We start from the raw sequence: 25,451 nt of genomic DNA on the forward strand, positions 1-25,451 counted from the left end.
CATCTCACGCCCTCACGCCAAAATAGTGTTTCTTCACGATTTTTCGGGGCCCCAAGATTTTGTTTGTAAAAGTTACAAAACAAGTTTTACGAAAGCTAACAGTAACGAGTTTCCATCAATACTCGAGTCACGTAAAGGAAGCAATTTTGCCTTTTGTAGCGTGTGCCGTGCTGATTTTTCTATCTCGCATAGTTGAAGAGGAGACATTGTGAAACATGTCGCTACAAAAAAACACAACTAACACATGAAGTGTATTGCTTCCAATAAAAAAATAATTTGGCTGTGAACAGTGATAATAGTGTTACACGAGCAGAATGTTATTTTACATCTTTTATAGTTGCGGCCCTGCATGATCACTACACGACAGCGCTAAATTATGTTCAACTAAATTAAATCTGCAACCTATAATTTGTTTAAATAAATTTTGAAGCAGAGACCATGTAACATATGTACAGGTATGTCACTTAAATTTAAAGATTCTCATTTGTTGTTTTTTATATCTAATCTGTTTTTATGGGCCTGAAAATTTTTATCGAGGACCTCATGATTTTTTAAATTTGAATGTTGGCAGGTCTGCTGTCGTCTGCCGTATAGGCCCATTTTAATTCACACCTTCCTTTCACTCCATTGTACTGTCTAGCTCACGCTCGATTTGCGTGCGCCACGAGTCCGTTGGCGATATTCATATTATCCACGCAAATACTTACAAATAATATCTTACTGGTAATGTAGTTATAACAAATGGGTACCCATTTATATAAAGATAGCCTTTTAAATCAAACTTCATACATATATACTAGAATAAAAGTGTTTTATTCATATTCCATTAAATTTATTTTGGAATTTCTAAATTTTAATTATTGCAAGACATGAGTAGTTTTAAGAAAGAAAAAAAATTAAAAATTTTTAAGATATTTTAAACTAAACTAAAATGGAATTATAAGTATTAGCAAGTTGCCGGCGTACTACCAATTTCCCGCAAAATAAAAAATTCACTATCAATTTAGATTTAACAGCCTAAAAAAAAATAACACCTGCGGTAAGACTTATTTTTCAAATATTTTAATCACCAACAGGTACATTTAAAAGAAGTTTGAACAAGGGTAGATAAATAGATTGTTAAACCACAAAAATATAAATCTCTCATAATCTTCTGCTTTTCCTGTCGAAATATGGTAAATGCCTTTAAATAATTTTGTACAGCCCCTCTATGATATTGACGTCGACCAGGGCTCCGCCCTCCCTAAGCCCAATGTGCCTCACACAACAACCGACCCCCTCTCCCCCCACCCACACCCTCTGTTTCAAACCTCCCGCCAACAAGTGTGTATGTTTAACTGTCTTTAATATTAATATACTAACGGTAAGTTCAGCACTTCCTGCGGCCATGACACCCAGGGCCCGGGGCAGTCTCTTCCATTCGCCGTGCGGGGTAGGACGCATCTCAGCACCTCGTCGACTTCAACTTTCTCATAACTGATCCGTTAACATCCGACGTCGTAACTATTTTCTTAAACCTTTTCCTAATCAACCTTTGAGGCCTACCACAGCGGCAGACTGTGTAAATTAACTAATTAAAGCTCCCCGGACCGTTTTAGATTAATCGGCGGACATACTTTCAGGGTGGGCCACGTGGTGTCTCCTGGTCAGCAAGAAAGCTGGACTATGTGCTGTTTTCTGTGTGCGTCTTGAGTGTATTTGTCGGCGCCAATAAAGCTCAATATTCACACGACTCGTTGCACTTAATTCTCGACCACGAGTTTCCCAGCACAGCGACGGAGGTGTGTGGAGCGCCTCAAGACCCCACGAGCAGTAACATAGCGTGCCCGCCGCTGAAAGCGGGCCGGTGAGTGCTAGCGTGGGGAAGTCGAGCCTAGCTCCACATGGGTCACGTCACGTCACGGTCCTGGGACAGAGTCGGTAGCCGGGTCCACGTGCCCATCCACGTGGTGGCACCCAAGGTATAAACGTACGCCGATTCGAAACACGCCCTCACGACAATATTATAGTCAGTCTGATACAGGCTGTATTTTTGTTTTGTCGTACTAGCGAGGTAAGGGAACGAACAAATGAAATATCGGAGTGGGCGCCACCACGGGATGTGGGCACGTGGACCCGGCGGAGACTCCCTTCAGGGCGTGACGTGACCCGTGTAGGGCTAAGCTCGGTTCCCTTAGCACGCGATATCGTTACAGTGGGCTCTTAAGGCGTCCCACAAGCCTCGAGGTTCAGAAGCAGGGACACGTGGTCACTCGACTAAAAATCACAAGTTCGACGTACTCCTTTTATTTCAGCAACGTTACAACACGTCTCCAATTGCGCTACACCTACATACACTATGAAACTGTTAATAACGCCAACGGCGGGAGAGAATCAATTTACAGGTTGACCAGTTCACCTCGTGGCCTGGCCTCGTGAGTTTAGGACGCGGTTCGTGATTAAATGTTCGAATTGAACTTAAATCGAGTCGGCCACCCGGAGTAGGCCTCACAGATACAAAAAGGTTTAAGAATTATAAAAGTCCGGCGGATGTTAAAAGATCAGTTGATTAAGAAAAATATGATGTTGCGCGGTGCTCACCAAGCATCCTACCCCGGGTGACGAACGGAAGCGACTGAAGAGGCCAGGGCAGCATGGCGGCCGAAAAGCGTTGGATTTACCGTTAGCCTCTCCTGTTATTTATTACCACTTATTTAACTAAAACAAATACACTAAAATTCTATAATAAAATTATAACAAGTTTTCCTTAATTATTTATGTTGAGTATTAATTATTTTAATTAATATTATGGTTCAAACTGGTTGCGGGTAGTTTCATTGCCTGCCGTGTGAGGCGCTGCGCCGTCCTTATCAACTAGCACTGCAAACATAATCCTAAGGGAATATTAATTAAGAAAAGACAGGTAGCAATTACGTAAACATAAAATTTGAATGATAAAAATAAAAGGGGTCGTGGCACAGACTCTAATCCCGCCTCTTGTCGGCAGCCTCACACGCACACACACACACCTGCACACGGGGCGGGAGGTTTGAAATAGAGGGTGGTGATGGGAGGAGAGGGGTGTCGACGGCGTGAGGCACATCTGGCTTAGGGAGGGCGTAGCCCCGGTCGACGTCAGTTTGATTCCCCATTAGATACACATGTTTAGAAATAGTTGGTGATGAAATAACTTTTATTGTCCAATACAAACTCTCAGGTTTTCAGAAAACACACTACTCATTATCAACTAAAGCTTCGATTACCTGTGTGGTTTACATACCTTGTATAGGTAGTAAGAAGGAAAAATGCCAAAATCATCACCACAAAATGTTCTGTCGAAATCAGGTAAGATAAGTAAAGGAGGTTGGGAAATATGCCTTTTTAATTAACTTATTAAATTAGGCCTTCAGTTATGCACAGATAGTAGCATAGTCAGCAGTAATGGAACCAAAATAGCCTAAGATCCCCAAGATAAGTAAAGGAGGTTGGGAAATATGCCTTTTTAATTAACTTATTAAATTAGGCCTTCAGTTATGCACAGATAGTAGCATAGTCAGCAGTAATGGAACCAAAATAGCCTAAGATCCCCAACAAACTCATGAGTGGCTCACTTTGTCGGCTGTCCCCTAACTAGATTGTCAAATGAATATTTCGGCACACTCTCAGGAATTAAGTTTACTGCACGCACATATGGCAGACATCAAACAAACATATTCTTTAAAATTATCAACATTGTTTAGTAAGTGTCTTTACGTACCCAAAACAGGTTGCAAAAAGAAGACATACATTTTAGCAAAGTCACAACACACAAGATTTAAAAAATAAAGGAAGTAGCAGTAAGAACTAGGAATAAAAAAGAAATAATAAACTTTAACTATAAATTTTTTTAATGTAAATTAAATTAACATTTTGTAAGCTATACCATAACTTACAATTTTTAATTTGGCTTTTGTTTTGTGAATAGATTGCCTTTACAGAAAAATAAAATTAGTCTTTCTGTATAAAAAAATACAAATGTGACCTTAAAAACTCTATTAGCACTGTACCAAAACATATATTTTATGTTAAGTACCTAATAGGCTAGAATATTAAAATTATTTACATTTCTTAAAATTGAACATCATAATTTTTTAAACTAACCAAAAAACTTTCCAGTCCGAGTTATTGTGTTTGAGGCAAGCGTTGGAATATCACACACTTACACTCATTAAAACAGTGCAGTCACTTAATTTTGTTACACCCCTATGTGTATTATTTTATAAAATCACGAAGTACAATTATGGCTATTTAGTTTAGAATCTTAACTTTGCAAAGTGGATACAAGATAAATTAATAAATTCAGTAATTATAAATGCTTTTGTGACATGTTTCTTTTCACAAATTGAGTTATCCGTTAAACTAAATCGGCTGCACTAGACTTACATTTTCATTTGCCGAATTTGATCAAACCTTTCAAAGAGCATGCTTATTAGCATGCATTACCCTTGCCTCGCCAACTAATATATGTTCAGTAGGCCTGCAAAACTCCGTGCATCTTTCACTCTCAGGCATTAAAGAAGAACCAAATGTCACACAATTACAAACTTGCTTCTCGTGACTGCTGTCATTAAGCACCGCTTTACATAAACATAAATTAAACACCACAGTATAATTGTGAGAGGCCACCCCAACTCAGCTCACAGTCGCTGCCTTGCACCCAGTCATGTTGACACGACTGCCGTCCGCCCTAGAGTCCCACTCGCAGCTCTCTCCTCCCCCCACTCCACAGCACTGCCTTCCACTCGCTCAGTGCGTGCCCACAAGTCTGTTGCTGATATTCATTATGTGCACACAAAAACACATGCTTCAGTGTCTTAACTAATTATATAATTGCAATAAATGGGCAACCATTCCTATAAGAACATCTAAAAACAAAATGAAAATATTTATACTAAAGTACAAAAATTTATCCAATTTCGAACTTTTTATGCATTTATTATCCTTTCTGCTCTTTGATGGCCCTTTTTGGGAAAGACATAAGTTTTTCAAAATTTCTGGCGATGTTTTAACATGTATTAACCTTTGGAAGATTTTGAGATCTTTGATGTAAGCCTGATACTCTAATTCAACACATTGTATAATAAATATTGAAATTGTTTCCTGAAATTCTGCACTCTGTATTGTAATCTCAGCTCTAATTTTTCTACATGGCCTTTTCATACAAATGCATATCTTTAAGAATTAGCTAGCTTTGAGAAAAACAAAAATTAAACTTACTTGAGTCCTCAAATCTTTCGAACCATTACAATGTTATAACTCTTAAAAATGTAGGCGAAATGAGAGATTTATTTCTCTTCTTTCCTTCTATTTACACTATCTGAACATTTAAATTTTTTTTATGAATAAGCTAAATATTATATTGGCTCAATAATAAAAAAAATTGTGTATTAAACTTCATTTGGACCGAGTGCAACTGTGACTTATCTTTTAAGTTACTTAAAGGTTGTTCATCTTTTATAGTAGACCAACTATGCCCTTTGACTGCCTCCTTCATTTCGTTGTCATTTTTAACAAAACCAATGCTTCATCCCCTAGTAAAGTTATTTTAGTTGAAAATAGTTTATTTCATGTGTTAAAATTAACCCATTTTAAAATTGTATTAGTCATGAACCAAAACAGGTAAATTTAAATTAAGATAAACATACTTTCAAAAATCACACACAATGCCTTCATTCCTCCACCAGGAAGTACTTCTGACACAATCAGTCCCCAATAAAAAATAATAATTTCAAAAACTTACATTGACTTATTCCTATTAACTTGAATTACTGAGAACATGAGGATCCAGCCAGTTCTCTACAGTAATACTACAACTTCTTAACATACAGGTAGCTAAATAGTTGACATTTTAAGGTTATTCAATATCAATGTCTCTTCAGTAATAACAATTTTTTCAAGTGATAATTTTTTCCTTTATTAGATATTTTCTATTTTCCAAGTAAACATTTTGTGTGTTTGTTTCCAGGAAAAAAGCATAATGCAGACAGCTGAAACGAACATAGAAGAGCCAAACCAGAGTAAAACAGCAAAAGGGGCAGGTATGAAATCCCCAAAATTACAAAAGGTAATTATTTATTATTACTCTTTCTTTATTCAGATTGATAATTATGATTTGTAAAGTTATATTCATGTTTATGTTAACCACACACAAAACGTATAAAACTTAACACTTGATCATACACCTGTCCTGCTGTGAGTAACCATTGAACTCTGTCGTCTGTCCTGTAAGCCCATGTTAATACAAACCTTCCTTTTACTTCACAGTACTGTCTGGCCCACACGTGCTTTGCATTGTCCCCTAATACTTTTGCGATATTCATAAAGTCCATGCAAAAACTTAACACATTATATCTAACCGATAATATAGTTATAATAAATAGGTATTCATTTCTATAAAAATATGATTTTTAATCAAACTATATACATAAATACTAGAATAAAAATTTTTTTTTTGCTCATGCGGTCAAATATAGTGGAAGTTTCTAAAATGATAATACAAATTTATTGCCAGAAGAAATTTAAATTATTGAAGTACGTATCTGTTGTTTCCTAGAAAGAAATTTAAATATTTTTACTATATTTCAAACTAAAAAAAAATTTAATTATAACTTGTCGCAAGTTGCAGCACGCTACAAACTCCCCGTCCTAAAAAATATTCATAGGCAAGTTAGACAGGCTAAAAATAATAATAGCTGCTGTAAGACTTAATTCTCTTAAGATTTACATCACCAACAGGTACATTTAAAAGAAGTTAGAACAAGGGTAGAAAAAGAGAGTTTTACACCAGAAAAAATAAAATTACTCATAATTACAAAAGAAATGATATATCAGAAAATGAAACAAATACAAAAAAGAATGAGCGCAATTCTTAACCTAAACTGATAAAATTCTTTAGACCTATTAAAATAAAACTAATTTTAAAAATATCAGGATTAAATATAGGCACTATGTAACTTTACAATACGGCTTTATTTGACTGACATCAATTTAACCTGCCCCAGAAATGTTTTGATGGTGTAAGGCCTAGCATAAATGTTTACCAAATTTTTTGACAAGAACTTAGCCCTATTACGTTGAATATAGGCAGGTGAGCTATTTCTGCTGTACCACATATCAGTTTGGAAGTTGTCCTTTATTGTATTGCCTGCTAAGTTTGTCTCACGCCTATTTAAACTCTCATTAGCCTCCATTCATATCTTCTCTAAAATCCAAGGAATATGAGCTTTGAGTATATCCAGGTATTCACCTTAAACATTTAACAATGGATGAAATGTTGCAGGTCCCAAAATATCAAGAGCGGGAGATAACAAAGTTGTGCTATGGGCAGCTAGATTAAAGACGAATTTCAAGACCTCTAAACAATCATTCCAATTTCTCTTTGTCTGCTGTTTTTGTCGAAAAATTGTTAATGCTTTTTGAAAATTTTTTACAGTCCTTCTATTATGTTATAAATTTTGTAAATCAGGCTCATATTTTTGTTTGAATCCCATTTAGTGACTCATGTTTATAAAATGTTGGTGATGGAATGACTTTTATTGTCCAAACCAACTATCATATTTTCAGAAAACACTCTACTCTTTAGCAATTAAAGCTTGAAATACCTGTGTTCTTTTCCTACCTTATAACCTCTCGTGTCAAACTCAAGAGTAACAAGGGGTGATATGGTAGACAGAGGTGTACTATATGTTAGATATCAACTTTTTATTCTTCAAATACTTATACCCTTCATCACAAACAAATATTAACTTCAAGATATAAACAAATCACATTTGTTTCCAGAGCTTTCACTTGTTACACAGCTGGAAAGTCTCTGCGAAAAGAAAATACAAAAATGATTAGGACAGCCCTTACTTAAGTGAAAGCGCCTTAACAAAAACACTGCTCTTGAGTCTACTCAACTAATATATAACGCCGCGGCAATGTGTCGGGTTACACTGTCAAATCACATTACGTGAATTTACACAAAATACATGCAGCAACAATAAACCATACTTTAATGCTGAAGGCAGAACATTGATACATGTTAACGAAATATATTACAAGAATAAGGATATCTGCAGTTCCTTGAAAAACGAATAGTAAACAAGTTGTTACGGGGGCCGTGGTCTCTGATCTTTAATAACGGGGTTTTCGATGAATGCTCAGATGTTAAGGGCGCCACCGTGCAACGGGCACGGACCTATGCGAGACTCTTTACCAGGGTCGTGACGTCGCCCTTGTGAGGCGTGATTTTAATTCCCCCCTGAAAACAACCTAGCACTAATACCTGCCCACTCTCAGCGACAGGCACGTTATTCCCTACGCAGTGGGCTCTTAGGCTTCCCACACGCCGTCACACTCCACGTGGTCACACTTATTTAAAAGAATAAAAGAATACGTTTAGATTTACACGCCCTGATTTATTCGGCCAACTCCGATTATACACGTACACAATTAAACTGCAACAAACGCCCGCAGCACGAATCGGTTTAAGTGTAGTGACCAACCACGTGGTCACACCTTGATTTACGTATTAAGTTTGAAAAAAGACCGATACTGGTCGCAAGGTAATTATTTATGCAGACCCCCGACCGAGAGAAGCTCCGAGGACTAAACGAAAAAGATTTGAAAAAAGAATTAATGTTGAACAGAATTACTAAGCGGTGATGAACAAGCGGTGAGGTCCCCGGAGTGCTGAAGCATCTGCTCTCGGTCGTTGATGGCGGAAGACTGGGGTGAGCTCATGGGTTGGCTAGCCTAACATGGCGTACTCCCGCCGAAACAATTGCCGTTAAAGGTATTTTTGATTTCGTGCCACGGGAAACTAAAGTAACATGAAAAGGATGCTTGAAAAAATACGTGACATTTTTTGAATATGGAAAAAGGATAATATAAATTACAATTATTAAGAAATATATTTAAACAGTGTCTGGCTTCGGTTTCCTTCGGTGTGCTTCGGGAATGTCCGGAAATGCAGTTATATTTAATTACACAATTTTAAATTAAAGTACATAAAAACCCTTACGGCCGATCTGCCGTTACGTGGCACTCGGGGAACAATAAAAACAATTTACACAATTGAATTTATTTATATTTTAGGGGTGCGGCGCACTGACTCGACAGCGCCCTCTTGCCTGGCGAACACACACGCACGCACACGTACGCACGGGTAGGCGGGAGGTTTGAATGGAGGGTGGGTGGTGTTTGGGCGGTGGCATATCGGACTAAATAGGGGCCGCAGGCCCGGACGATGTCAAAGTTTTATGATTAGCAAACACGCAAATCTAAAACTCTTATCATTTACGTTAATGCTCTTTAGTATGATATTAATTCTTAGAAACATAATTACACTAGAGTCCCGTTATAGCGAGGTGTCACGGTTCCGGGTTTGATCCTGGCTATAAACGTGTTCTCGCTATAACCGAATTGGATAAATTTTGGCCCCCAAAAAATAAAAATTAACCGAAAATAGCATAAAAATTGTGTTTAAACATGTATAATTGTAAAATAACAGGTTAAATTAACGAAATCTTAATTTCTGTTAGCAGATATGTGACTTCTCTTTAAAACGATACCCCACAAGTACGGATGCGATCACCGGCTGCGTCAAAATAACCAGAATGAGAATACCCTACCACGCCACGTAATTATAGCATCTCAGCCCGCGGCCGACGTAGCGTCTGCTGGCGGCAATGTTGGTTCGGGATGTTGCTAACAGGTGGTGCTAGTGTAGCACGACAATTTAATTCCTTACAAAAATGCAGGAGTGCGGCAACGTACGTACGCCTCAAACGAAATAGTCGCTGGAAAACTATACTTTTTTCATTTAAAGAAACCGGTCAACTTTTTTAGAAAATAAATTTGGGCTTAAACTCAAACCATCACCACCCCTTACGCGGACAGATACCCCAACAACTGACCGAAACAAAAGTTACAAGAAAACTGTCCTAGCGATTCGGAAATAAATACGGTAGTGCCTACTAGAGGTGTAATAGTAACGAAAAAATGTGTACCCGTATGTATTCGTTAATATAACAATTAGTACTCGTTACTATCATTACGTTACTCGTTACTTCTGATACCGCATAACATGCTATGTTAATTTGCCCTATTTTACTTACCTTGTCATGTTGCAGCAACGAATCTAGTTGTATTGCGTACGCGTACAGTATGACGTCGCGTAAATAATAATAATAAATAGATTATAAACAATTAAATCTCATTAGAGCGGCTTTTTAATATTATCTCTTTTAAGATAACAAAAAAAAAGTCAAAATACGCGATTATAAAAACAAAAACATAGGTACATATTTCTAATTTGTAAAAAATACTTTCTTACATTGTTTCTGTTCCAATCTCAAACTTTGTCTACACACACAATACCTTTAATAAACAGTAAAAAACTTGGACGACGAATTTCCAAATTATACTTTACTTAATAAACAAACATCGTTCCTTGTAAAGAATAAGCACGGGCATGCGTAAAACATACGAAAAATGCGAGTAACGAGATGCAGCCGTGTGTAACGTTTCGTTACTCGTTACTAGATGGCGCACTCGTTACTCAGTGCCGAATACATATGGTTTGCTACAGCTCTAGTGCCTACTATTTGTCAGATAGTATAATAAATAACGTGTCACGACTGAAATAATTTCAAACAAGTTGATAAATATTTGTGTATTATAAACGCGATCAATTAGCAACAAGTATAAAGACGTCTCTGACGTTTTTGGCCTAACATAGTTATAAACAATGTTATTATTCGTTAATACGGAAGTTTGATAAAAGAAAGAAATGACTGGATTCTATTTTTAAAGCCACGCACTTAGGTGGCGACTGCAAGGCTGAAGAATGTGACAGGCGTCAACGGCAAGATTTCTAGTGGCGAGCGAGAGGGGTGGAGATAAAGCAGACAAGTAACAAAAGCGCGCTTCACGCGATCATGCCATAAATTCCTCAAAAATACCTAGTTATAGCTGTGTTCTCGCTATTACCGTGCTCGCTATAACGAGATTCCACTGTATTAAACATCACTAAACCAAGCGACGGAGTGACTGCTAAGTTGGTCAACGTTTAAAGTACTCAATGTTCAAAATTCTTCTTGTATCTCCATTTACGTGTAATTTTATTTATAACTGAAAAACACGTAGTTCTGACTGTTGAATCCGGAAGTTACTGTTATTTGTACAATCAAAGTAAATGTCTCTTCTGAGTAGTTTTAAGCTCAAACACCGTCATCTCCAAACCATGCCTTCGTCAACGCTAGCCCCATTAATGAATTTATAAATATTGATCCCACTGGTATCGCTGTCTTAACGCTGTTGCTCTTAGCTGGGCAAACAGTTTTACGTAGAAGTGTCTTAATAAGTGGTTTGAAGTTGCTCGGACAGCGTGACGGCAGGCAGGCAAGATTTCTGACGGTGTAGGAGTCGCGGGCAGCAGCTCCCCACATCGGGTGTCTTCTCGGAGCTCTCTCCCAGGGCAAAATAGGGGACCTTATATACTCTGGAACTCGAGGTAAAAAACATCGGAGATTGTTCTGGGCCTACATGACCGGAACACGCCGAACACCCGATGTCCGGTACAAAGCTCGCCAAACGAAGTTCGCCGAGCATTTCCGAGCGGCTCCGATGCTTTCCGCCCAGCGCGTGACAATTGGTGTTGAACACGTTGCATCCATGGCGCGGTTAGGCGCCGCGCTGGCGTCATCAATGTACGTATGCCGGGCATACGTTAAAACCTTGTATATGTAGCAAGAAGGAAAAATGTCTAAATCATCCACCAACAACAGTAAACAATTATTCCATTTGACCAAACTCGGCAAAGGACCGCAGATGTCTACAGAAATTCTCTCTCTAGAGGGCTTAAAAATTTCTCTGAATGATTCCTATGCTATTTACTGTTCTCTAGTTGCTTAGCAATTTGCCTTACCTGAAACCTTTTCAAATATTAATCTACATCCTTTATCATGTTGCTCCAAATAATATTTTCTGTAACTCCCTGCAAGGTCTTAACCACCCTGCCATTTTCTCAACCATATTATCTCGGTAATATTTCAACAGCATATGTTTCATTTCCTCGGTCTGAATTACTTTGCTATCATTATCCTTTATGGCATTGAACACTCATGTGACCAACTCATAGTCTTCATAACCCAGATCCTTTATTTGTTTCGTTTTCTACTTACTTCTACATACTTCTACATACTTCTACATACTTCTCTTGCCATTCTTTAATCCCCTCAAACCTCTCTGGGAAATCCATTAAAACACTACAACCCCGCGAATTAGTCTCATTGTGTTCCTTCTCTCTTTCATTATTTTCCAGCTCCTAACATTTATAGGTCTCTTCTAACCAAAATTCTTAAAGTCGTAACTTTTATCATCTGAATAAAAATGGGGCTGCTTAAACATTAGGGAGAGAGTGTCATCTAATGCGCTCTTGCTTTTTTCATGTGGTAATCTCTACTTTAAAGTGGGTAAGACACACAATCCAAACCCCCGATAACGTTTCAAAGCTTGGTTATCATACAATGGTTTGAACTTATTGTGCTAGAGGTAGTATTAGAACCTCTCCACAAAAAAAAATGCAGGCAAATGTTTACTTTCATACACACTATACCGTTGTTCGTGCCAATTAAGTGTGCGAATCGCGTACATCAGGTGCTGCAAATCTTTATCCCCTTCTTGCAACTTTACTGCTCCTAATGATAAAGTCAAAGCATATACTTGCACACAAAATGTTCTGTCCAAATCAGGCAAGATAAGTCCAGGATAGGCCTTTTAAATAAACAAATTAATTTAGGCATTCAGTTATGCACAGATAATAGAAAAGTCAGCAGTAATACAACAAAAATAGCTAAAGATCCCCAAAAAACTCATGAGTGGTGCACTTTGTCGGCTGTCCCGTAACTGAAGCGTCAACCAACAATTTCGGCACACTCCCAGGAATTAAGTCTACTGTACGCAGCATGTTTAACTATAAATTTATTTGAATGTAAATTAAGTAAATATTGTGTAAACTATACCTTAACCTTCAATTTTTAATTTTGCTTATGTTTTGTGAATAGGTCACCTTTACAGAAAAAAAAAATACTCTTTTGTATAAAAAAGAAAAATGTGACCATAAATACTCAATTATCACTGTACCAAAACATATATTTTATTTTAAGTACCTAAATAGGCTAAAATATAAAAATAATTTACATTTCTTAAGCACAGATTTCATAATTTTTTAAACCAATCAAAAAACATTCCAGTCTGAGTTTTTGTGTTCGGGGAAGCATAGGAGTATCACACACTTACACTCGTGAAAACACCGCTTTACATAAACATACTGAGGGCTGCGCGCACGTTCCCGGTGATTTTAAGATGTTAAGTATGGGCGCCACCACGTGGAAGGGCACGTGGACCCGGCGGAGTCTCTCTCTCAGGGCGTTACGTGGCCCAAGTGGGGACGAGTTACCAGCCCTGTCTACCCTACCTATCCAGACCTGGCCCGCTCTAGGCGTCGGGCACGCCACACTCCTAGGCTAAGTAGGCTCACTCACCACGTGGTTAAATAAAATACTCAATTTATATTCATTCCCAGATTTAATTTCACTAACACGTTTCTCTCCACGTCCGTTACACGTTACACGGTTAAAAAGCCTGAGGCACGAATCGACTTAGGTGAAGGCATGGTCCACACACGTGGCCATGCTACAAAGTATACTTATTACACGATGGATCAAAACTCGACTGAGACAATTAATTAATTAAACAGTCCGCTGACCGAGAGCTGCCCCGAGGATGACGAACGAAAGCGATTTAGAAAGAATTAACGATACAGAAATTACTTGGTCAGTGATGAACAATGGTTGAGGTCCCCGGGGTGCTGGCGCGTCTGCTCTCGGTCAGTGATGAAGATGGACTGGGGTGAGCTCATCGCTCGCAGGTGGCAACATGGCGCCCTTCGCGCCAACACAATTACCGTTACTATATCCTACGATTCCGTGCCCCGGCGAAAGTTAAGCAAATTACAGATCAACATTAAAAAATATATAAAAATTACTGATAGTTTAAAGTTTGTTAATAGTTACTTAATTAATGATAATTTATATAAAACGTTCCTACTCTCGTCCAAGTCCGTGCCTGTTCGGGTCCGCCCGGGCAACGTCTGTGGTTATTTCAAGTAACATATTTAAATTAAAGAAACACAAGTAAACTGCACAACACTGGGGCAAAGATGAATAAAAACAAACAAAAGGTTTACAAATAATATTAAACGTAGCAATTTTAGGGGTCGCTGCACTGCTTCTAAGCGCCCTCTTGCCGGGCTAGACACACACGCACACACGCACGCACGAGCGGGAGGTTTGAATAGAGATGGTGGTTGGGCGGTGTCATATCGGGCTCAAAGGGGCCGCAGGCCCGGACGACGTCAATACATTAAACACCACAGCATAATTGTGAGAGGCCGCCCCAACTCAGCCCGCAGTCGCTGCCTTGCACCCAGTCATTTTGACACTACCGCCGTCCGCCCTAGAGTCCCACTCGCAGCTCTCTCCTTCCCCCACTCCACAGCACTGCCTTCCACTCGCTCAGTGCCCACAAGTCTGTTGGTGATGTTCATTATGTGCACACAAAAACACATGCTTCAATGTCTTAACTAATTATATAATTGCAATAAATGGGCAGCCATTGCTATAAAAACATCTAAAAACAAAATTAAAATATTTATACTAAAATACAAAAATTTATCCAATTTCGAACTTTTTGTGCGTTTATTATCCTTTCTGCTCTTTGATGGCCCTTTTTGGGAAAGGCATAAGTTTTTCAAAATTTCTGGCGATGTTTTAACATGTATTAACCTTTGGAAGATTTTGAGATCTTTGATGTAAGCCTGATACTCAAATTCAACACATTGTATAATAAATATTGAAATTGTTCCCTAAAATTCTGCACTCTGTATTGTAATCTCAGCTCTAATTTTTCTACATGGCCTTTTCATACAAATGCAAATCTTTAAGAATTAGCTAGCTATGAGAAAAAAAAATTAAACTTACTTCAGTCCTCAAATCTTTCGAACCATTACAATGTTATAACTCTTAAAAATGAGAGATTTATTTCTCTTCTTTCCTTCTATTTACACTATCTGAACATTTAAAATTATTTTTATGAATAAGTTAAAAGTTATATTGGTTCAATAAAAAAAAATTGTGTATTAAACTTCATTTGGACGGAGTGCAACTGTGACTTATCTTTTAAGTTACTTAAAGGTTATTCATCTTTTATAGTTGACGTCGTCCGGGCCTGCGGTTCCTTTGAGCCCGATATGACACCGCTCAACCACCGTCTCTGTTCAAACCTCCCGCTCGTGCGTGCGTGTGTGCGTGTGTTTCTAGCCCGGCAAGAGGGCGCTTAGATGCAGTGCGCCGCACCCCTAATATATATTAATTAATATTGTAATCCTTTTTCTTTCCGCCCCCAAACAGTGTAACGATGGCTATGCATGTATGTGTCTTTTAATTAATAACTTCATGATCTCTTGTTATTTAATAAGTCCAAGCACGAACAAGGATGCTCCCTAGCGGGCGACGGAGGAACTAGCATGCAACTCATTTGAACCCTGTTTTAAGCTTATAAGTAATTATTACAAACGGTCTGGACATGGAAGTAATTTAATAATTATTGTAAAAGGATTTATGTATTTTCTAATAGTAACCCGGGGCACGCTACAGCAAAGTTGTAACGGTAATTGTGTTCGGCGGGAGGGGCGCCATGTTGCCACCCGCAAGCCATGAGCTCAGCCCAGTCTATCTCTCCCGCCGGCCGAGGGCGGATTTGTCTGTACCTTGAGGCGACCACGTGCGTGGTCGCCTCCTCACCTAATCTAATTCGTGCCTCGGGCGTTTAAAGCTGTATCAACGGAGGATCGTGTAAGGACGTGTACCGTGAGTAAAATAAAAACCAATTAACTGAGTTACAGGTTTTTGTGTTCGGGGGGCCACGTGGGTCCTTAACCTGGTCGGCGGCGTGTGGGACGCCCTAAGAGTCCACTGCGATAATAAGGAGCGTGCCCGACGCTGAGAGCGGGCCTAGTTAGGGACAGGTGATACGTAAAAAGTCAGGAGGGCTAATATCTCGCCGCACACGGGCCACGTAACACCCTGAGTTAAGAGTTTTCCAGCCGGGTCCACGTGCCCACTCACGTGGTGGCGCCCATTAATTTCGACCGATATTTCCCATCTCAACACCGGTACGCCCTCATAGTAGACCAACTATGCCCTTTGACTACCTCCTTCATTTCGTTGTCATTCTTAACAAAACCAAAGCTTCATCCCCTAGTAAAGTTATTTTAGTTGAAAATAGTTTATTTCATGTGTTAAAATTAAACCATTTTAAAATTGTATTAGTTATTAACCAAAACAGGTAAATTTAAATTAAGATAAACATACTTTCAAAAATCACACACAACGCCTTCATTCCTCCACCAGGAAGTACTTCTGACACAATCAGTCACCAATAAAAAAATAAATAATTTCAAAAACTTACATTGACCTATTCCTATTAACTTAAATTACTGAGAACATGAGGATCCAGCCAGTTCTCTACAGTAATACTACAACTTCTTAACATACAGGTAGCTAAATAGTTGACATTTTAAGGTTATTCAATATCAATGTCATTTCAGTAATAACAATTTTTTCAAGTGAAAAATTTTTCCTTTATTAGATATTTTCTATTTTCCAAGTAAACATTTTGTGTGTTTGTTTCCAGGAAAAAAGCATAATGCAGACAGCTGAAACGAACATAGAAGAGCCAAACCAGAGTAAAACAGCAAAAGGGGCAGGTATGAAATCCCCAAAATTACAAAAGGTAATTATTTATTATTACTCTTTCTTTATTCAGATTGATAATTATGATTTGTAAAGTTATATTCATGTTTATGTTAACCACACACAAAACGTATAAAACTTAACACTTGATCATACACCTGTCCTGCTGTGAGTAACCATTGAACTCTGTCGTCTGTCCTGTAAGCCCATGTTAATACAAACCTTCCTTTTACTTCACAGTACTGTCTGGCCCACACGTGCTTTGCATTGTCCCCTAATACTTTTGCGATATTCATAAAGTCCATGCAAAAACTTAACACATTATATCTAACCGATAAAATAGTTATAATAAATAGGTATTCATTTCTATAAAAATATGATCTTTAATCAAACTATATACATAAATACTAGAATAAAAAATTTTTTTTGCTCATGCGGTCAAATATAGTGGAAGTTTCTAAAATGATAATACCAATTTATTGCCAGAAGAAATTTAATTTATTGAAGGACGTATCTGTTGTTTCCTAGAAGGAAATAAAATATTTTTACTATATTTCAAACTAAAAAAAATTTAATTATAACTTTTCGCAAGTTGCAGCACGCTACAAACTCCCCGTCCTAAAAAATATTCATAGGCAAGTTAGACAGGCTAAAAATAATAATAGCTGCTGTAAGACTTAATTCTCTTAAGATTTACATCACCAACAGGTACATTTAAAAGTAGTTAGAACAAGGGTAGAAAAAGAGAGTTTTACACCAGAAAAAATAAAATTACTCATAATTACAAAAGATATGATATTTCAGAAAATGATACAAATGCAAAAAAGAATGAGCGCAATTCTTATCCTAAACTGATAAAATTCTTTAGACCTATTAAAATAAAACTAATTTTAAAAATATCAGGATTAAATTTAGGCACTATGTAACTTTAAATATGGCTTTATTTGACTGACATCAATTTAACTTGCCCCAGAAAATTTTTGATGGTGTAAGGCCTAGCATAAATGATTACCAAATTTTTTGACAAGAACTTAGCCCTATTACGTTAAATATATTGGCAGGTGATCATTATCAGCTGTACCACATATCAGTTTGGAAGTTGTCTTTTATTGTATTGCCTGCTAAGTTTGTCTCACGCCTAATTAAACTCTCAGCAACCTCCATTCATATCTTCTCTAAAATCCAAGGAATATGAGCTTTGTGTATATCCAGGTATTCACCTTAAACATTTAACAATGGATGAAATGTTGCAGGTCCCAAAATATCAAGAGCGGGAGATAACAAAGTTGTGCTATGGGCAGCTAGATTAAAGACAAATTTCAAGACCTCTAAACAATCATTCCAATTTCTCTTTGTCTGCTGTTTTTGTCGAAAAATTGTTAATGCTTTTTGAAAAATTTTTACAGCCCTTCTATTATGTTATAGTTATGTAAATCAGGCTCATATTTTTGTTTGAAACCATTTAGAAACTCATGTTTAGAAAATGTTGGTGATGGAATGACTTGTATTGTCCAAACCAACTATCATATTTTCAGAAAACACTCTACTCTTTAGCAATTAAAGCTTGAAATACCTGTGTTCTTTTCCTACCTTATAACCTCTCGTGTCAAACTCAAGAGTAACAAGGGGTGATATGGTAGACAGAGGTGTACTATATGTTAGATATCAACTTTTTATTCTTCAAATACTTATACCCTTTATCACAAACAAATATTAACTTCAAGATATAAACAAATCACATTTGTTTCCAGAGCTTTCACTTGTTACACAGCTGGAAAGTCTGTGAAAAGAAAATACAAAAATGATTAGGACAGCCCTTACTTAAGTGAAAGCGCCTTAACAAAAACACTGCTCTTGAGTCTACTCAAATAATATATAACGCCTGCGGCAATGTCGGGTTACACTGTCAAATCACATTACGTGAATTTACACAAAATACATGAAGCGACAATAAACCATACTTTAATGCTGAAGGCAGAACATTGATACATGTTAACGAAATATATTACAAGAATAAGGATATCTGCAGTTCCTTGAAAAACGAATAGTAAACAAGTTGTTACGGGGGCCGTGGTCTCTGATCTTTAATAACGGGGTTTTCGATGAATGCTCGGATGTTAAGGGCGCCACCGTGCAACGGGCACGGACCTATGCGAGACTCTTTACCAGGGTCGTGACGTCGCCCATGTGAGGCGTGATTTTAATTCCCCCCTGAAAACAACCTAGCACTAATACCTGCCCGCTCTCAGCATCGGGCACGTTATTCCCTACGCAGTGGGCTCTTAGGCATCCCACACGCCGTCACACTCCACGTGGTCACACTTATTTAAAAGAATAAAAGAATACGTTTAGATTTACACGCCCTGATTTATTCGGCCAACTCCGATTATACACGTACACAATTAAACTGCAACAAACGCCCGCAGCACGAATCGGTTTAAGAGTAGTGACCAACCACGTGGTCACACCATGACTTACGTATTAAGTTTGAAAAAAGACCGATACTGGTCGCAAGGTAATTATTTATGCAGACCCCCGACCGAGAGAAGCTCCGAGGACTAAACGAAAAAGATTTGAAAAAAGAATTAATGTTGAACAGAATTACTAAGCGGTGATGAACAAGCGGTGAGGTCCCCGGAGTGCTGAAGCATCTGCCCTCGGTCGTTGATGGCGGAAGACTGGGGTGAGCTCATGGCTCGGCTAGCCTAACATGGCATCCTCCCGCCGAATCAATTGCCGTTAAAGGTATTTTTGATTTCGTGCCACGGGAAACTAAAGTAACATGAAAAGGATGCTTGAAAAATTATGTGACATTTTCTGAATAATGAAAAAGAATAATACAAATTAGAATTATTAAGAAATATATTTAAATATTGTCTGGCTTCGGCTTCCGTCCGGAATGTCTGGAAATGCTCTTATATTTCAGTACACAATTTTAATTAAAAGTATATAAAAACCTTCCCGGCCGATCTGCCGTCACGTCGCACTCGGGGAACAATAAAAACAATTTACTCAGTTGTATTTAATTATATTTTAGGGGTGCGGCGCACTGACTCGACAGCGCCCTCTTGCCTGGCGAACACACACGCACGCACACGTACGCACGGGTAGGCGGGAGGTTTGAATGGAGGGTGGGTGGTGTTTGGGCGGTGGCATATCGGACTAAATAGGGGCCGCAGGCCCGGACGATGTCAAAGTTTTATGATTAGCAAACACACAAATCTAAAACTCTTATCATTTACGTTAACGCTCTTAAGTATGAAATTAATTCTTAGGAACATAATTACACTAGAGTCCCGTTATAGCGAGGTGTCACGGTTCCGGGTTTGATCCTCGCTATAAACGTGTTCTCGCTATAACCGAATTGAATAAATTTTGGCCCCCAAACAATAAAAATTAACCGAAAATAGCATAAAAATTGTGTTTAAACATGTATAATTGTAAAATAACAGGTTAAATTAATGAAATCTTAATTTCTATGAGCAGATGTGTGAATTCTCTTTAAAACGATACCCCACAAGTACAAATGCGATCACCGACTGCGTCAAAATAACCAGAATGAGAATACCCTTTCACGCCACGTAATTATAGCATCTCAGCCCGCGGCCGACGCAGCGTATGCTGGCGGCAATGTTGGTTCGGGATGTTGCTAACAGGTGGTGCTAGTGTAGCACGACAATTTAATTCCTTACAAAAATGCAGGAGTGCTGCAACGCACGTACGCCTCAAACGAAATAGTCGCTGGAAAACTATACTTTTTTCATTTAAAGAGATGTGTCAACTTTTTTAGAAAATAAATTTGGGCTTAAACTCAAACCATTACCACCCCTCCGGACAGATACCCCAACAACTGACTGACACAAAAGTTACAAGAAAACTGTCCTAGCGATTCGGAAATAAGTATGGTAGTGCCTACTGGAGGTGTAAAAGTAACGAAAAAATGTGTACCCGTATGTATTTGTTACTATAACAATTAGTACTCGTTACTATCATTACGTTACTCGTTACTTCTGATACCGCATAACATGCTATGTTATGTTGCCCTATTTTACTTACCTTGTTATGTTGCAGCAACGAATCCAGTTGTATTGCGTATGCGTACAGTATGACGTCGCGTAAATAATAATAATAAATAGAATATACACAATTAAATCTCATTAGAGCGGCTTTTTAATATTATCTCTTTTAAGATAACAAAAAAAAGACAAAATACGTGATTATACAAACAAAAACATAGGTACATATTTCTAATTTGTAAAAAATACTTTTTTACGTTGTTTCTGTTCCAATCTCAAACTTTGTCTACACACACAATACCTTTAATAAACAGTAAAAAACTTGGACGACGAGTTTCCAAATTATACTTTACTTAATAAACAAACATCGTTCCTTGTAAAGAATAAGCACGGGCATGCGTAAAACATACGAAAAATGCGAGTAACGAGATGCAGCCGTGTGTAACGTTTCGTTACTCGTTAGTAGATGGCGCACCCATTACTCAGTGCCGAATACATACGGTTTGCTACAGCTCTAGTGCCTACTATTTGTCAGATAGTATAATAAATAACGTGACGTGTTTGTAAACGTGTCACGACTGAAATAATTCCAAACAAGTTGATAAATATTTGTGTATTATAAACGCGATCAATTAGCAACAAGTATAAAGACGTCTCTGACGTTTTTGGCCTAACATAGTTATAAACAATGTTATTATTCGTTAATACGGAAGTTTGATAAAAGAAAGAAAAGACTGGATTCTATTTTCAAAGCCACGCACTGAGGTGGCGACTGCAAGGCTGAAGAATGTGACAGGCGTCAACGGTAAGATGTCTAGTGGCGAGCGAGAGGGGTGGAGATAAAGCAGACAAATAACAAAAAAGCGCTTCACGCGATCATGCTGTAAATTCCTCAAAAATACCTAGTTATAGCTGTGTTTTCGCTATTACCATGCTCGCTATAACGAGATTCTATTGTATTGAACATCACTAAACCAAGCGACGGAGTGACTGCTAAGTTGGTCAACGTTTAAAGTACTCAATGTTCAAAATTCTTCTTGTATCTCCATTTACGTGTAATTTTATTTATAACTGAAAAACACGTAGTTCTGACTGTTGAATCCTGGAGTTACTGTTATTTTTAAAATCAAAGTAAATGTCTCTTCTGAGTAGTTTTAAGCTCAAACACCGTCATCTCCAAACCATGCCTTCGTCAACGCTAGTCCAAGGCGCGGTTAGGCGCCGCGCTGGCGTCATCAATGTACGTATGCCGGGCATATGTTAAAACCTTGTATATGTAGCAAGAAGGAAAAATGTCTAAATCATCCACCAACAACAGTAAACAATTATTCCATTTGACCAAACTCGGCAAAGGACCGCAGATGTCTACAGAAATTCTCTCTCTAGAGGGCTTAAAAATTTCTCTGAATGATTCCTATGCTATTTACTGTTCTCTAGTTGCTTAGCAATTTGCCTTACCTGAAACCTTTTCAAATATTAATCTACATCCTTTATCATGTTGCTCTAAATAATATTTTCTGTAACTCCCTGCAAGGTCTTAACCACCCTGCCATTTTCTCAACCATATTATCTCGGTAATATTTCAACAGCATATGTTTCATTTCCTCGGTCTGAATTACTTTGCTATCATTATCCTTTATGGCATTGAACACTCATGTGACCAACTCATAGTCTTCATAACCCAGATCCTTTATTTGTTTCGTTTTCTACTTACTTCTACATACTTCTACATACTTCTACATACTTCTCTTGCCATTCTTTAATCCCCTCAAACCTCTCTGGGAAATCCATTAAAACACTACAACCCCGCGAATTAGTCTCATTGTGTTCCTTCTCTCTTTCATTATTTTCCAGCTCCTAACATTTATAGGTCTCTTCTACCCAAAATTCTTAAAGTCGTATCTTTTATCATCTGAATAAAAATGGGGCTGCTTAAACATTAGGGAGAGAGTGTCATCTAATACGCTCTTGCTTTTTTCATGTGGTAATCTCTACTTTAAAGTGGGTAAGACACACAATCCAAACCCCCGATAACGTTTCAAAGCTTGGTTATTATTCAATGGTTTGAACTCATTGTGCTAGAGGTAGTATTAGAACCTCTCCACAAAAAAAAATGCAGGCAAATGTTTACTTTCATACACACTATACCGTTGTTCGTGCCAATTAAGTGTGCGAATCGCGTACATCAGGTGCTGCAAATCTTTATCCCCTTCTTGCAACTTTACTGCTCCTAATGATACAGTCAAAGCATATACTTGCACACAAAATGTTCTGTCCAAATCAGGCAAGATAAGTCCAGGATAGGCCTTTTAAATAAACAAATTAATTTAGGCATTCAGTTATGCACAGATATTAGAATAGTCAGCAGTAATACAACAAAAATAGCTAAAGATCCCCAAAAAACTCATGAGTGGTGCACTTTGTCGGCTGTCCCGTAACTGAAGCGTCAACCAACAATTTCGGCACACTCCCAGGAATTAGGTCTACTGCACGCACCATGTTTAACTATAAATTTATTTTAATGTAAATTAAGTAAATATTGTGTAAACTATACCTTAATCTTCAATTTTTAATTTTGCTTATGTTTTGTGAATAGGTCACCTTTACAGAAAAAAAAATACTCTTTTGTATAAAAAAGAAAATTGTGACCGTAAATACTCAATTATCACTCTACCAAAACATATATTTTATTTTAAGTACCTAAATTTGCTAAAATATAAAAATAATTTACATTTCTTAAGCACAGATTTCATAATTTTTTAAACCAATCAAAAAACATTCCAGTCTGAGTTTTTGTGTTCGGGGAAGCATAGGAGTATCACACACTTACACTCGTGAAAACACCGCTTTACATAAACATACATTAAACACCACAGCATAATTGTGAGAGGCCGCTCCAACTCAGCCCACAGTCGCTGCCTTGCACCCAGTCATGTTGACACTACCGCCGTCCGCCCTAGAGTCCCACTCGCAGCTCTCTCCTCCCCCCACTCCACAGCACTGCCTTCCACTCGCTCAGTGCGTGCCCACAAGTCTGTTGCTGATATTCATTATGTGCACACAAGAACACATGCTTCAGTGTCTTAACTAATTATATATTTGCAATAAATGGGCAGCCATTGCTATAAAAACATCTAAAAACAAAATTAAAATATTTATACTAAAATACAAAAATTTATCCAATTTCGAACTTTTTGTGCGTTTATTATCCTTTCTGCTCTTTGATGGCCCTTTTTGGGAAAGATATAAGTTTTTCAAAATTTCTGGCGATGTTTTAACATGTATTAACCTTTGGAAGATTTTGAGATCTTTGATGTAAGCCTGATACTCAAATTCAACACATTGTATAATAAATATTGAAATTGTTCCCTAAAATTCTGCACTCTGTATTGTAATCTCAGCTCTAATTTTTCTACATGGCCTTTTCATACAAATGCATATCTTTAAGAATTAGCTAGCTTTGAGAAAAAAAAAATTAAACTTACTTGAGTCCTCAAATCTTTTGAACCATTACAATGTTATAACTCTTAAAAATGTAGGCGAAATGAGAGATTTATTTCTCTTCTTTCCTTCTATTTACACTATCTGAACATTTAAAATTTTTTTTTATGAATAAGCTGAAATATATTGGCTCAATAAAAAAAAATTTGTGTATTAAACTTCATTTGGACCGAGTGCAACTGTGACTTATCTTTTAAGTTACTTAAAGGTTGTTCATCTTTTATAGTTGACGTCGTCCGGGCCTGCGGCTCCTTTGAGCCCGATATGACACCGCTCAACCACCGTCTCTGTTCAAACCTCCCGCTCGTGCGTGCGTGTGTGCGTGTGTTTCTAGCCCGGCAAGAGGGCGCTTAGATGCAGTGCGCCGCACCTCTTATATATATTAATTAATATTGTAATCCTTTTTCTTTCCGCCCCCAAACAGTGTAACGATGGCTATGCATGTATGTGTCTTTTAATTAATAACTTCATGATCTCTTGTTATTTAATAAGTCCAAGCACGAACAAGGACGCTCCCTAGCGGGCGACGGAGGAACTAGCATGCAAATCATTTGAACCCTGTTTAATGCTTATAAGTAATTATTACAGACGGTCTGGACATGGAAGTAATTTAATAATTATTGTAAAAGGATTTATGTATTATCTAATAGTAACCCGGGGCACGCTACAGCAAAGTTGTAACGGTAATTGTGTTCGGCGGGAGGGGTGACATGTTGCCACCCGCAAGCCATGAGCTCAGCCCAGTCTATCTCTCCCGCTGGCCGAGGGCGGACGTGTCTGTACCTTGAGGCGACCACGCGCGTGGTTCGCCTCCTCACCTAATCTAATTCGTGCCTCGGGCGTTTAAAGCTGTATCAACGGAGGATCGTGTAAGGACGTGTACCGTGAGTAAAATAAAAACCAATTAACTGAGTACGTGTTTTGTGTTCAGGGGGCCACGTGGGTCCTTAACCTGGTCGGCGGCGTGTGGGACGCCCTAAGAGTCCACTGCGATAATTAGGAGCGTGCCCGACGCTGAGAGCGGGCCTAGTTAGGGACAGGTGATACGTAAAAAGTCAGGAGGGCTAATATCTCGCCGCACATGGGCCACGTAACGCCCTGAGTTAAGAGTTTTCCA

The 25,451-nt window shown here is 38.1% G+C and overlaps 1 protein-coding gene across 9 annotated transcripts in view; it reads left to right on the plus strand.

Annotated features, from left to right (window-relative positions):
* LOC134529175 (uncharacterized) overlaps window positions 1-25,451 on the plus strand; it is a 646,085-nt gene that overhangs the window by 482,298 nt on the left and 138,336 nt on the right. For all 9 annotated transcript variants that reach the window (XM_063363010.1, XM_063363001.1, XM_063363007.1 and 6 more), the window contains 2 exons: window positions 5,984-6,082; window positions 16,759-16,857. In XM_063363010.1, the coding sequence (XP_063219080.1) occupies window positions 5,984-6,082; window positions 16,759-16,857 (198 nt within the window). The remainder of the gene's footprint in view (window positions 1-5,983; window positions 6,083-16,758; window positions 16,858-25,451) is intronic.

The sequence above is a fragment of the Bacillus rossius genome, chromosome 2 (genome assembly GCF_032445375.1).
Source record: "Bacillus rossius redtenbacheri isolate Brsri chromosome 2, Brsri_v3, whole genome shotgun sequence".
Taxonomy (NCBI): Eukaryota; Metazoa; Arthropoda; class Insecta; order Phasmatodea; family Bacillidae; genus Bacillus; species Bacillus rossius.